Here is a 16,280-nt window from a genome sequence, read left to right as displayed (position 1 = left end):
AATGAACCTAGGAGAATACATGACAGAGGCTCATCAGTCTGAAGCAGGCAGGGTAGCAGAGCAGGAACAGCCAACGCAATCTTGGATTACATTACGGTGGGCAAAGATTCCAGAGAGAAAGAAGTTATAGTACTGCTTTGGCACACAGTGATGAGAACACATCTTTATTTTGTTTTATTTTATTTTATTTATTTATTGGGGTTTTTGACCAGGATAGTGCTGTTAGGCCGAGTGGCCTCTATTCACGGGATAAGTGAGGTAACATTCATAATGACTAGGGATAATTGGGCAGGGGATCAGGGAACTTCCCCTTCTGTTTCAATAGAAGGAGCCATAAAGCTCCTTCTTGTAACAGAATGAAAGGGAAGAAGGAAGAAGCCGTGTCACAGTACAGGATGCTGTTGACAACTGAGATGGTTCAGAATAAAAATATGCATGCAGTCTGTACAAAATGCAGTGGAGATCATGCAGGCTAAATTGGAGGAGTTCTTTTGTCGGAACTTGAAACACAAACCCTAAAGAAAGAAGATGATGTCACGAAAGAAACCAAGTAAGACAAGTGCTTTTTCAAGGGAAAAAGCAGTGGAAAAATGTTTACAGGACGATACAGATGGGTGCAATATCTCCAATAGCCGGCAGTTAGAACAAAGATTATGAAAGCCTGTAGGAAGCTGCAGGAGAAGGTCATGCTCAGTTCACTGCAAACATTTAGGTTGTACATAAAGTGAAACAGAGCTATGAAATACCATTGAAGGAGAGAGTAAAACATAGAATAAAAGATTGCTGAAAAAACACACAGTTGGTGAAGATTTCTTTAGAAAAGCAGAGCATAATTAATAGGTATGATGTGCAGGAGAGGGTGATAGGAGTACTCTGTGTTCCCGAATACAGTTAGGGAAATGAAAATTTTTGTCTGTTAATTCTTGGATAATTTGAACTATTAAGCAGTTTTGTGCTTAAGGCAAAATAAAAAAAAAAAAGAAAATGTATCCTTGAATGTGTTTACGCCTGTCATAGACACAGAAAGAAAAAGAGTATTGCTACAATTTAGAACAGATACTATTTCTGAACAGGACATTGTTAAGCATTTTTTATGATTTATGGAAAGACATTTTACACTGACAAACTATATGATGAAAGGAAAGTAAGAACTGGGCCTCGAGAGATGTGAGTGACTTTGAAGGAAATGTGATGGAAAAATTAAGCATTTACCATATATTGTAAATGTCAATAGAGTAACAGGAAATATTTGTTATCATGTTCATCCAAAAACATCTTTTTTGCGGTGATGAAAATGAATTAATTAATGAATGTAATAAAAAATGATGTAACCAATGTGGGGAATGGGGTGAAGTTGTAAAAACCTGTTAATTAATATGCACTGTGTGGCAAAATGACAGTGGTGGATGAATTGTGTGGGAAAGGGGCTAAATAATGATAGAGAGAAAAAGTTTGAAAATTATTTAACAAAGAAGAAGTGAAGAAGAGCAAAACGGAGAAAGGGGAACTGAGGAAGAAGGAATGGTAAGCGAAATGAGAAACAGATGGGATGATGTGCAAAAAAAAAAAACTGAAAAAGAAACTGTACAGAATAACAGGTTTCAGACATTATAAAATGAAAGTTAAGAAAGGAAAATCTATTGAAGATCAAAATTCACCAGGATTCCATGCCAGGCAAAGGAAAAGGAAACAGTAACTGACAAGTCAACAGAATTCAAAAAGAGGAAGGGATATTATACATTAGCACCATTAAATGTTGACTGTTTAATGAAAGTAGGGAGTAGATTTACTTAGCTGGAATAGTTTAAAAATGAAACACATCAATTATATGTTTGTTATATATCCGAAATGTTAAGGAAAAGCAAAAGGAACTGTTTCAACAGGTATGAGGAAGGGAAGTTACATAGATAATGAGATGAAACAGATCTGTGTTCAGGGATAATAGTCGTAGTAAATAATATAGGAATCAAGGTTTAGATGTTACAATGAGAGAACCAGGGAGACTATTAACAGTGGACCGTAGAATGAGAAAAAGAGTAATAAAGAACAAACTTGTATATGCTAGGTGTGTGAGGAGGACAAACTTGTATATGCTAGGTATGTGGGGAGGACAAACTTGTACGTGCTAGGTGTGTGGGGAGGACAAACTTGTATATGCTAGGTGTGTGGGGAGGACAAACTTGTATATGCTAGGTGTGTGGGGAGGACAAACTTGTATATGCTAGGTGTGTGGGGAGGAAAGGGAAAAGCTATTTGAAAAGATCAAGCATTTTTAATTAATACAGAAATAATCATTTAAGGTTACTAATTGTGATTTAAATTGTGATTTAAGGGCAAGAAAAAGAAAAATAGGAACAGATATAAAAATTTCCAGGCAAACCTTTAGTATGACATAAGGCAAGTACAGAAAAACTGGGATAATGACAGAAACTGATTTTGTGTTGTTTTTAATGACCTTAAGAGAGGTAAGTAGTGAGAATTTAGTTTGATTTTTTTTCAGCTTACACTGCAATATTGTTAATGTTTGTAGATGAGAGTAACATAATTAAGAGAGGAAGAGTCTGTTTCTCCATAATAAAAATCATGTGCAAACCCAAAGATGGCTCACAAAAATGTGCAAGAGCTCAATATTGTTTAAAAAACAAATACACAGTGGCTTTCGCAACACAACTTCTCAAGTGTTAAACAATTCAATTAAAAATACTTACAATTGATATAAAACATTCAAACCTTGATATTTTCAGCTCTAACGCTATTTATCCAAGCAATTACAACTGATATAAAACATGTAAACCTTGACATTTTCATCTGTAAAGTTATTTATCCAAACATCTTCTATTTTTAATTTTATATCTCCCTCTCTAACATTATCTCTGTTTGTAACACTGCAAATTCAAAACAATACTCCTCTTTCTTAACCCCTAAGTGTTTAAGCAGAGCATTAGTTTATGCACTTTGATGTATTTCAGACATATGACCCGATATTCTCTCCTTCAATGTCCGAATTTGTTAGGTATAGGTTCAGAGCTGAACAATATCCAGGCATAGTGTATTATGGTTAAGTATGTTTACTAATATTTCTGAGCTATGCAGATGATTTTGTGATTGTGGTAAGGAATAAGGTGTTGATAAAATCTCAAATAAAGGAATTAATAAAACTGTTAGAGGTGGTGGCATTAGTTTTGAGGAAAGAAAAAGCAAAGAATATGGTGATGTGCAGGTATGTGGTGTATATTTTACAAGAAAAGAGATAGAAATATTAGACATAAAATATAGCTGGAAAGATTTTTGTTGAAAAACAATCAAAAGACATTTTAGGAGAAATAATGGAAATAATGTTTGCTTGGTGGCTATATCATATGGTGGCTCAGCCTGGTCCCTCCTTTTCTCCATTTCTCCCTGCACCTATCTCTTTCCACGTCTTCCCTCTCCTTTTCTCTTACTATTTTTCCGCATTTTCTCATACTGCCTCCACGTACATTCATATGGGGACAGCATGACATCCATATTGTCCCCAGTCAATGTGCTTCATTTCCTGTTATTCCCCTTCATTGTTAACTTTACTCTGGTCCTGGTTCTATCTGGATGGATTTCATTGTCTTTTTAACACAACTTTGTCATGTCTCTCAACTTCCTGAACACACACACCTTCTTTAGCCATCATTAGAATCCTCATTCTGCACCCAACAAGCCCATAATCAATGCTGGTGCCCCACACCCTGCACAGCTTAATCACCATTCCCTGTTTCCCCTCATCCACAGCCTACATTCTCTTTCTTCCCTAATCTGTAGTTATATTTAACTTTCTATGTATTCCTCCTGCTGTTGTGGTTGCTTCCCTCCTTCTCTTTCTCTTTTTCACCCTTTTTCTCTTTCTCCATTTGTGTTTTTCTTCCCTGGGCTTCCACCAGAATCTGAGTACATCTGATTCTTGCCCTGCTCTTTTCTGCTTGACTGCCATTTCCATGATTGTCTGTGCATTTTTTCATCCACCAAGCTGTTAATCACTCTAAATCATACACTGTGTCTCTTTACTACCTGATCTCTTATTTTTTCTTAGCACATAATAAATGCCAAATGATCTCTAACCTACAGTACAGGAGCACCCAACTGTCTCAAGCAAACTCGCTCAATCGCACATGGTGGAATAAAATTCTGCACTAGACCTGGGATGAGATGCTAGTTCTGACAAGTGTTGTCTGATTGCTAATGAGTGCTAGTGACTTCAGATCCCTTGGCTCTGATCTATGATGCATTTGCACTGCTCCACTGCCTTTCTTCTCTGCTCCATCTGCTGCAGTATTCATATTGCTTCCATTTCTGCTTTTTGAATAAATACGCCCTCCATACTGGTCAGAGTCTGTAAACCAGACCATTAGGTGTTCTTAGAGTATCCAAATGCATCACTTTCTTGCAAACAAATCTCATACCAGTTCAGCTGACATTGCCTTAGATTCTTGTATGCATAAAACAGTAGAAGAGTTTATTTCCAAATACAGACAAAAACTAATTGTTTTTTGCCTTTAATTTTTCCTTTTTCTTCAGATTTAACTCACAATATTCCAGTAACACAGTTTTAATTTTAAAATATACTTTATTGTCCTCATCACTCATCTTTCTGATATGTCATTGCCTCATCTATAAGCAAATATGACAGTAATTCTATCATTTTTTAAACACCTTTATTGAATTATCACTTGTGACATAGGCAACCTTTACATTTATACAAAATTAATCAAACTGTATTAAATTAACATAAATAAACATTATACTTCACACATATATTGCTATATATCATATAACCTAAGCAACATTACATAAACTAATCAATTCCTGCCCTCATTTTTAGACAAGAAACATCTTTATTAAGCCATCACTTATGACATAAGCAACCATATATTTATATAAATGAAAACAAACCACACCGACACAATCCTAGTTGCAAGCATTTTACATCAGGTCCCTATTAATTAATTGAAAGCACTATTCTGTGAACACCTCTTCATCGAACCTAATTCAACGAAATCTTCTTCTGTCAAATGATCATTTTATTGAAGTTTGTCCCAGGTGAAAAAATAGTGGCCCATCATCAAAGATTTGTCTTTTTCCCCACTGTAGTGTGATGTCAGAGTTGGCATATTTAGTTGGGGTGTGTGTGGGGGGTACAGCCCCCTACCTGGGTGGGTTTTAAATAGTGCTGTTTTTGTTGCAGTCACTGCATTGGCCAAGTGGTTGTTTACCCTGGGAAAGTATTTTGTTTAAATGATCATTTGATGGATTAAGTTTAGTTTAATTGGGTTTGATGAAGAAGTATTTGAGGAATAGTGCATTTGATTAACTGATATAGATCCTTTTACATCACAAACCATACTGACACACTCCCAGCTGCAAAGACTATACATCACTTATAATCTAACCAATCACTTTCAAACATTACATAGATCATTTAAGTCCTGATTTCTTTTAAACCTCATTTCTCCCATGTATGCATTGTCTCATTGCTAGCTAACATCTATTTACAAGCATTTAACAGATGTATGGATTTCCGTATTACAGGACAGGTTTTCACTCCCGTGCTCACGTACCCATGATGGGCAGTGATCATGACATCCTCATGCTCACTGTTGTTTCCCTCCATCCGATCACATTGCCAACGTATGCTGTTACTTCTTTACCTTCTCCTTTTATTTCCATTTCTCACATTCCTTTAGTCTTTCCTTATGGCTGATCTTGGTCTGTTGCTCAAAGAGTAATTTTCAAATTTTTGCCTCCCCAATTCACTCTCAAACTGTTCACTTTCTTTTATCTCAAGACATTTTATTTCATCTGCCTGCTGTATTACTGTGAACTTCAAATGTAGCTTAATATTATCTGACTGTTGCTTCAGCACCTTAAGGTACACATCTGCAACCACTATTAGACTATCCACAGATTTGTGAGAGTAAACATTACTCTTTACCTCATCTGCTGAAAGCTTAATGTTGCTCAGATCTCTATCTGGGGTGCTTTGTTTCTCTTTATTATTTTGTTAAGTGAATAGCATATGTCTTTCCGATGTTCATAACTCATTTATGTGCCCTATAAATCTATATGACAATTCCAAATAAACAAACAAACAATCAAACAAACTGAAGTAATATACAGATTTAGTTATTTGTCTGTGCAATGCAATAGCATCCATTGATCTTGGTAAACAGTGTATGTGGCTGGATCACTCCACTAAGATTCTATCCATCTGACAACACTGAACCATAGCAGAGAAAATATCTGAACAGTAGTTTATATTCTATAAAAACACCATTTTGATGTTCACTGCTAACCAGTTTGGGATGAGCAGAAGTGGTATAGTAATAAAGGGGACAATATGATCTTGTGCAGTTTTCTTTCTTTCTTTCTTTCTTTCTTTCTTTCTTTCTTTCTTTCTTTCTTTCCTTTTCATAATATAATATCCTGAATTATTGAAGATTAGTAAACTTGGGGGGGGGGGTACCTAGGATACAGCAAAACTACAAATTTTAATCTTGTATATATAAAATAGCTTTTACATAATCTGGAATTCAATTTTTTAGACTTAAGTGGGGCTGAGATAAAATTCTGGACTGAGCTACTAGTGAAAAGTGATAAGTGATGAGTGACTGGCTAATGAGACATTTTCTTTAAATAACTGCCAAAAAAATGATTATATGCAATAGTACATTTCAGTAAACAACTATCTGATTATATGGCATCATCTATTTTTATTATCTCATAGTGTAAATCGAGTACGTCAGCAGCTTGGCCTCAGTCCTAAAACAGCATGGGATGATTTAAAGATTCTTGATGACTCAGATGTTCATACCAACTCTGCAGGTCTACAAAGTAAACGCAAAGTCAGTTCACCACCATACCTTCCCAGGTAAGGATTATTTTCTCTTGAATTATTTTGTATGTCAACATTAAATTCCTGTGTAAAGTTTTAGGGATGATAGTTCATGGAGCCAAGCTATTATTTGGTATAAGTAAGATACACAAAGAATTTTCAAAAAAAAGGATTTGTTTTTGTCAGTTAAAACAATAAAGCACAATGTGAAAAATAAGTACATCCTTAAATTACTACAGCTATGTGTGAATTAAGTGAGTATTAAGTGACAAATGGTTACAGATAAACAAAGCATTTGTTCAGCTGTCTCACAACCTTGACATACTGAAAGTAGTCACTTCACTGTCACAGAGAAATAGAGTCCTGAATGTGACCCAAACAACTTGACTTTAATTATCAGTTTGGGCACTTGGTGGAGCCAATGTGTGGTAGAAAATGAATGATTGGGCGTAATCGGATTTCTTCTGTATGGAAAAGATGAAGACACATATACTTTGGATGCTTCCAACGTTATATTACCCAGTGGAAACTGGGAAACAATGGAGTGGGATGAGGGGGACAACCTTTTCAAGAGGCAATTTATTCTCATGCCAGATCACACAGCATTTATGAGTAGAGGAAGCAAAATGAACAAGGTGAATAAATGTTCTTCTGTGAAAAGCAATGGTGGCTGCCAGATCCATTCTCCTCCCATGGCACCTGTCATCACCAACTATGGTGGTTGTTGGTAACCCCACCTGGAGGGTTAAGGCTGCATGACACCACTTCAATTCATGGTGTTGTGGAAAGTGAGGGGATTCAGAGGTAGTATCCTGCCATGGGGAATGAAGTAGACAACCCTCAAACTTGAAAAACTGTGGCAGGCAAAGTTTGATTTCACCATACATGTACATATAATTCAATGTGATTAATATACCAATGAAAGACAATAAAGTCTTTTGCCAGCTCTTATATGCATCGCTTATATTTTGGATATTTCAGCCATTTTTATGTTTAGGCGGTGTCATGGGCACATTGTTAAAGATGGGAACAAATCACTGTTATTGGGCGGTTTGTTGACGGTGATGGTTCTTAATTTCTCAGATGCAGTTCATTCTAAATAAATGAAAGCTACAGTGAGATCAAAACGTGTGAATATGTTGCCATCACTACATGTGGCCCACTGCATTAACTGTAGTAATAGAAATGCCTCACCTAGCTTACAGTTCATGATATTTGCAGCAACTTTAAACAGCTATTTTAGTCATGCGATCTACATGGTTTGACACTGACATAGTACTGCAGATGCAATTCAGTGTAGAAACAAGCACTATATCTGCCTTTTAGAAACTGAACTTACATACCAATCACACACAAAAAATTAGAACAGGTGCAAAGGAGTGTAGGTGTATTCTAAAGTAAGTATTCGGTACTTTGTTTCTTGGGCATTAAAAAAAATACTTTGTTTTGCCTGTGCCATTGAATTCTCTTGTCAATTAGTTATCACCTCACCAAATTGTTTAACTGACTTTCCACAAGAAAAAAAATGTTACACAGCATACACAACCAAGGCATTCCCTTCCTACCTGACTTAATGAATATTTCTGGAACTTGGCAAGAATAATGTTATTTTACTAGACTTAAACTCAGGGTTCTTATTCTGGTAGACATTTGCTGACTTACTTCAATTCCTGGACGTAAGAGATGGGTGTTGAGATACACTGAATCCCAGCTGCAGATAAATGAGTCCATGGCCCTAGGTTTTCTTTTTATAACCATTACAAACAAACAACTGTGTTACAATTCCTGCTAATTACAATATTTGAATAGCTTATTATGACAATGCATGCTTGTAATCTCCTGAATCCTATAACTTTGCTATTTTAAGACCGACTTACTATAAAAGTGAGTTGTTCATTTGTCATTGCATTTTTCTAACTCATTATCAGAGTATGTGCCAGCTATTCATTAAATATAAATGCAACTCTATTACAGCCCTCTTAAACTAAGGCTAAATGAGTTGTGATGGCTTCCGGGGCTAGAAGGATTCTGGTGGATTCTGCATAAAATGGTGACGCACAGTCAGATTAAAACAGTAGCCATTTGAAATGTCAGGACCTATTAGAGCGCGTTACAAAACACCTAGACTGAATGGCTGAAAAGGGCGGCTTGCATATACCAAGTGCAAGATGGCCATTTCCCAGAATATTCCTTTTTCTCTGAGGTATAGTGATCTCAGGGATGGTATGTATAAGTTTGGGGATATGGGGGCCACATTGGGGGGTGCAGAGAAGCTTGTCCCCCCTGCAATAAAGAAGTTTAAAGAAGAAGAGTGATGTTTAAGATTTGCTCTTTTCCTAAATTTTCAATATTTTTTTTTGGTTTGTCAGCATTCAACATTACAATTGCTGATATTTCAATATGGAGCTGATTAAAACATTGCCCCTGGGATTCATTAATGCCTACACTAAGCGTATATTTCTCTGAGTGAGCAGACAACACAAGCATAACTCATACCGCCTTCCTCCTAATTTTAGTTTTCCTACTGATTTTCTTGCAGCCTTAAATATCGAGGGTGATTCATAAAGGTTACCACAAAGTGTAGACTATGTGTACCCTTAGTGTAATCTTTCTGAGTGATTAGAAAGCACAGAAAAGGTGGCAGGAATGTTCTTGAATACAGATCATGTACACTTAGCCAAGGCATTAATGAATCTGGCCCTATATTTTTTTACTAAATTGTAATTATACATGCTAGGTTTAACAAAATCATGCTAGATTCAATGCATTTTCAGTTTTTGTTTTCTGACTATCTTAAACTGTTTTTGAAAGTAGCAGTTTCTACAAGTGCATGTAGCTGTTAGATGCCACTGGGGTGATTTTCGCTGAACATCAGGGCTGAGAAGATGTACCCATCTTGATCAGGGCTGAGAAGATGTACCTATCTATGCTTATCATCACACTAAGATATTATAGCAATAACCCATGCCTGGGTGTGGGTAATGCTGGATTTACCCACGGTTGGAGTGGTTTCGCCCTCGGGACCAAACAAAGCCAACCGTGAGTAAATCCAGCATTACCCACACCCAGTAGTGGGTTATTGCTATTATACAATGACATTATTTAAGAAAAAAAATAATTACTTTTCTTAAATAATGGCATTGTATAATGCCTCCTTGCTGCCCTTCCGCAGCTGTCTGGTATTCCGCGGCAGTTCTGATGTACTGCGCATGTGTATGCCTATGCAGTACATCAGAGCTGTGGGCAAAAGCAATGGAGAAAGCAAGATCTCTGTTGCTTTTTACTGTTTCGCTATGTTAAATGGGTTTAACATAGCAAGACAGCTTTAAAAAAAGCAACGGTGAATCTCCGTTGCTTATTTTAAAGCTGTCTCACTATGTTAAACCCATTTAACATAGCGAGACAGTTTTGAAAAAAGAAACGGAGAAAGCAAGATCTCCATTGCTTTTTACAAACTGTTTCGCTATGTTAAATGGGTTTAACATAGTGAGACAGCTTTAAAATAAGCAGCGGAAATCTCCGTTGCTTATTTTAAAGCTGTCTCGCTATGTTAAACCCATTTAACATAGCGAGACAGGGTTAAAAAAAAAGCAACGGAGAAAGCAAGATCTCCGTTGCTTTTTACACACTGTGTCGCTATGTTAAAGGAGTTTAACATAGCGAGACAGCTTTAAAAAAAGCAACAGAGATCTCTGTTGCTTTTTTTAAACCTGTGTCGTTATGTTAAACTCCTTTAACATAGCGAGACAGTGTTTTAAAAAAGACTTATACTAATGGAAAAAGTCCGGGCGACCGGACCTTTTTCCATTAGTATAAGTCGATTTACAATGTGCATGCTGGCCAATCAGCGTGCGCGTTTTGGAATATTAATGGGGGGTCATGGTATAATATGCTAGAATGATGCGTGGCATGAGGAAGAGATTTAGCACTGGGAAGAATCTTGCAGTAACTTTCTTTTCATGTGATGATGAATAGTGATTCTTGTATAACCCCTGGGATTAATTATTAAAGTGCCATGGGGATACTGCAGGGCACAAGGCTAATTGCTATATATCATTAGGGTTATCTGGAATTTCTTTCAGGTTTGGTGTCATGGAGTATATATACCTAATGGATAGGTATTTGCAAAGGGCAGTAGAAATCTTTTATTGTTAAACCACTTGATGACTAGTTTGCAAAATATACTGCATAAAGGTATAGCAGACAGGGATGATTAGAGCAATGGGGTCCAGTAGACAGTAGTGAAATTTCTCTGTACCAGTATAACACAGCAAGTCAAAAAAGTAGTGAGCAACAAAAGTTTTTTTTTTTTATTGATAGTGAAAAAATTATTGGAAAGGAGAGAACAAAATCTTTAAACACTGATCTTAATATAATGAAAAATGCAAAAAAATAATGGGGGTTGCATGACCCCTTCTTGATCACTGTGAGTCTTTGCAGGTAATGCACTGACAAGCTCCATACAGAAAGGAGGACTGTAGTTTGAGTTTCCCTTTAATGGATTCCCACTGTAGGACCAGTAATGCATTGCTTAACTACTACTTGAAAGCAGTTTGTATTTAATGGTATTAATAGGGCTGGTTGCTTAATAAATGTATTCAACAGTCACAGGATCTGATGCCTACATTGCTAATATATTCTTCATAGCTGTAGCGCTCAAACTGTTGCACCTATTTTGGGGTTGGGAAGTGAGATAATGCAGTCAGACTAAGGGTTGAGAGGTACATTAGAGAATGTTTTAGCTTTGCTACCCTTTCAGGTTGTGAAGTTAAAACTATCTTCAACAGCTTCAGCCAGACAAAACAAATGAATCCAAGCTTCGGCTCAATGAATCTCACAAAAAATGTGCTTTTCAGGAAGGGATGCCAGACATACACACACACATAACATGTATCCATCCATCCATAACTCCTTTTTTCCCTTTTTTTGCACATATGGGGTTGGGGTACCTACGTACATACATGGGTTCCACTCAATTGACTTACTACACTACTGATCAAACATGTTCAGCAGTTTTATGATGCATCAAATGAAAACTGTATCAAAATGCTGCTTCAAAGCCAATTGAAGTGTGTGGTTTGTAAGCTGTGCGAGATTGCGGGAGCATTGGGAATTGGAATCTGCCCTTTCCCCACTGAAGTTGTGTTTTCAGAGTTGGTACACAAAGTAGTGGGGGTGTGGAGTACAATTTTCTACATGGAGATGTAGGGTGGCTTGCCCTCACAAAAAAGAAAGCTGTTTGGTGTTATGGTACATGTACTGGTCTGTCTGCTTTGGGGTTTGGCTGCTGGGGTTTATGTGGCATGAGGGTGTAAATGTGAGATTAATCAGTAGTTTGCAGTGTAACTGCCTTGAGAGTTGATGGTTGTGTAGATGTTTCAGCGTGTGATGAGGTATATGAATAATCTTTTTTTTGCGATCACTTGTTTTGCTGTCATTTGCTAAGCAGATAAATCAACAGAATGTAAGTACCACCAAGGTATCAAGAGTATCCATGACATTGAGAAGGTTCAATACCAGAGCAAGCCACACTCCTAGAAGACAGATGAGCATGGCTGACATGTTATCCAGAAATCCTATACATGGCAAACAACCATCAGATACTGAAGGTGATGTTGATGCCTATACGCAAAACATGATGACAACAAGAAATATGATTACTAACAGACTAGGAGTTACAGTGTCATCACATATTTCTGAGATGGAAACCTAATCACTGGATACAAACAAGACATTTCTTATACAAACACTACTCCATTTGTGCACATCCATCAGAACATAGTGGTTTATTGCCATATTACAAAAGAACAGCAAGTACCCTCATCACAATATGCAACAGTGTTGAGACACATACACAAAGAACACCAAGGAAATGCCAAGAATGAGCCAAAATGTTAGTGAGCATTAATCTGTACGTTGCAAAGCTTGTGTTAAAGTTTCAATTCTGTATCATCCATAAATCATCTCAAAGAAGAGCGCCATTGATATAGATACCCTTACCAGAAGGTCCTTGGCAAAAAATAGGTTGCTGACTTGTGATAATTTAAGGACAAAAGATAACAAATAGTAGTAGTATACTATTACTGTCTTAACACAGAAATATTATGTATCGACTGTGACCTGGTCAACAAATAATAGTCAGGTTGAAGACCAGGTTTACAGGATATGGAAAACACACTGAGCTGTTCATATCAACAGAATTTTAACAGCTTGTTAACAACTATGATTTTATTCTTACTATGTCAGTCCTCACTATCCTTAGTTAAATGGTGATGCAGACAAAGCAGTTCAAACAGATCCTAAGATGTTGAGGCAACTCAGTCCTCACAGTGCTCCAACGTCATATCAAGGAGCACCACACAGTGCCACATGAGCGAGCCCATCTCTGCCGAAACTCGGAAAACAAATAGTAACTAATGTGCCAAAACTATTCTATATGAGTAAATAAGACAAAATGATCAAAGAGCTCATTCAAAAAGTTCTATGACTGATGTTATGCTGAACAGCCAGAACCTATCATTTAGCCAGTCCAACTAGTGTCCTGAAAGCCCAAAATCCTGAAAGCCCAAAATCTGAAACTCAAAAATGAAAAAACAAAAAAGACATACTCCCTAAACATACGAGAAGAGAAAGTGAGACACGACAACTGTTGCAATGTGAAAAACTAATGAATTAAATATTTTAAATTAAATTAATTAATATTAATATATAAATTGATAGATATATGTAAGATGGCGGTGCCTTATGTGGCAGCAGCCTCTTCAGCTCCTGTTGTTCAGCTCGTGTTTTCTGTGTTCTCTGTCCATTTCCTTGGAGTTCTTTGGAGTCACTGGTGGCTAAGTGTGGAGAGGGTGCAGATGTGGTGTCAGTGGTGTCAATGGTAGGGGTGTCGGTGGATCGCTTGGATCGGTGGACTGTTTGGGATTGTCTTGGTAGCTTGGAGTGGCTGTAGTGACTGGAGTGGTTGGTTTGGTCATGGGTGTTTGAGTCTGCATGCGGAGAGTTACACTGGGAGGAGTGGATGGTAGAGACTGAGTGTCGGATGGTGTTGTGCTGGATCCAATTTGATTGTGAAGGTGTAAAATGGACAGTTGCTGGTGCAGAGCAATTGGTGGAGACAGATTTTCTGCTGGATGTGTGCAGGGGACTTTGATGTCTGTTTTTGTTGGATCGGTGGAACTGGACTTGGACTTGCTGGTGTGGAGATGGAGCTTTGGTTGGCTGGGACCCTGTGTGTGTGTGTGTGTGTGTGTGTGTGTGTGTGTGTGTGTGTGTGTGTGTGTGTGTGTGTGTGTGTGTGTGTGTATTGTTTATGTGTTTATGTACTTGTGTTTTCTGTTGCAATGGTTCTGTGTTGTGTATCCATGAGCTTGAAGTGATGCAATTTCGTTCAGCTGTGCACTTTGTGGTTGTCTGGTCTGAATGATAATACAGTTTTACTTTACCTTACTTTTTTAAATGTAAAATGTAAATGTAGAGCATTCCCTTTGAAAGAAGTACTATATCCCATAATGCATGGACTCTGGCCCAAGTTGCCACTGTGACTGCACACACAATGAATGAAATGTTAATATCATTCTTAATGTGTTGCCATTTTGTAGACAATAAAAGTTACTATTTTAATAGAAATGCTGACATATCCTGACATCATTGATGTGGCCATTTGACATGACTGAGTAACCAGGGGTACTCATCATGACACCAATTACAAGGTGATATGTAATTTGAACAAGCAAGTACAGTTGCAACAAAACAGCAACACTGTGGGGATAGTATACACTATGGAGCAAAGACATTATAGTACATAATTAAGCCATCATTTCTCTAAATATTATAATGGAAAGCTAATAATAATTACAAAGAAATGCAGTGTTAATAGAATTAGATTGAAGAAGGAGTATGGTGAAAAAATGTCCCCGACCTTTTTACTTAATCAGCTTTTAGTTTGCTACTGTAAAATTAAACAAAATGTTATATTTATAAGACTGACACTTAATAAAACAGTGACTACAACAGCACTGACTTGAGAATACTGAACATACATTCTGGTTAAGTAACGTGTCAAAAACAGCCAAATGGAGTTACAAAAGGAAACAAAAATGACAAGCAGTCGCAACACCAAAAAATCCGATCTTATTTCATGGGCTGTTTCTTCTTACTTTCATACTCTTAACTCGTACTTCTCAACTTTTACCACTCGAGTTACAGACAAGGCAAAAATAGATAGGGAGAAAGGCCCCAAGTCCCAAATTAGGGACATTTTTAAATGCCGGTGCCATAAGCTTAGAGCTTCTCAAAATAATATCCAATTTCCGGAAGCATGGAGCAAAAAATATGAGAACAAAATAGGGGTGTCCATCCACAATCTGGACAGTTAAGATGTATGTATCTAACTTAAGGCTGTACATCGATAAAGAGAAGAAAAAACATTTTTGCGCAAGCTCCAATTTTTCCCCGTTGTGTATGCCTTTGCAGATTCCGATATAATATCAGTTAGTAAATATGTGAATAGGTTTAAATTAATTCTACAGTCAGTTTTTTCTGAACTGCAAGCCTATGTGATATGTTCTTTTTTTTTTCTTTTTCACCCATCCATACATCTTTCTGCACTTTAAACAACCATTAATTTTGCCTTTACTCAGACTTTCAGAAATGCTTTGGGCTGCTTCTTGTAAAATTATTGTTTTTTTGATAAATTGTAAATTACATTGACTGAATATTGAGTGACAGATGAGTTTCAGTCATCATGTCGTTCAGATGTTTGCTAATGCAAAGACTGTTATCCTAATTAACAGAAATATGTAAAATCTCTTCCTAATTTTGGATCTTTGTTTCTGATTCTTGAACTAAGTTGAGAGGGCAGAGGGAAGATGAAATGTGCTGCACTGTTTGGTTCTGACAGTAGTGAACTGCAAACCATTTCTGAGACAAACTTTCATGTATGTATTCATTCACTTGATTTCAAACAGATATTTGAGATACTTTTAAAATGTTTGTAATTGCTTGCATCTGCATATGACTTTGTGTGTGTGTGTGTGTGTGTGTGTGCATGTGCATACACTCTAGTATACAGAGGGCATTGTTCTTAATTGCCTACAATTGTGCCTCATATATGTGATCATTTCCTTGTAAAATGTTATGTTTTCCTGGCAAAATGTGGATTGCAGCTACTAGATAGTGGCAAATATGCGTTTCAGACTTCATATCCTTCAGAAAATGCTTGCTAACATGAAATCTCTTATACTAGCAATTTTCTAAGCATATAAGAACAATATTTTAACCCTGTTCTGGAGATTGGGTCTTTGTCTCTGATTCTTGAGGTAAGATGTCAAGAGAGTAGAAGGAGTTGCGGTTACACTGTATGATGCTGGGATACATTTCTGGACCATTCTTTGCATATTTATTCACTGATTCACTTGAT

At 36.9% G+C, this 16,280-nt stretch overlaps 1 protein-coding gene across 1 annotated transcript in view; it reads left to right on the top strand.

The window, feature by feature from the left end:
- LOC122808102 overlaps window positions 1-16,280 on the top strand; it is a 447,249-nt gene that overhangs the window by 135,274 nt on the left and 295,695 nt on the right. Inside the window, exon 3 of the mRNA XM_044079073.1 lies at window positions 6,752-6,895. Within this exon, the coding sequence (XP_043935008.1) occupies window positions 6,752-6,895 (144 nt within the window). The remainder of the gene's footprint in view (window positions 1-6,751; window positions 6,896-16,280) is intronic.

The sequence above is a fragment of the Protopterus annectens genome, chromosome 8.part0 (assembly GCF_019279795.1).
Source record: "Protopterus annectens isolate FY-2018-M chromosome 8.part0, PAN1.0, whole genome shotgun sequence".
NCBI lineage: Eukaryota > Metazoa > Chordata > Ceratodontiformes > Protopteridae > Protopterus > Protopterus annectens.
This window is presented reverse-complemented; position numbering and strand designations above follow the sequence as displayed.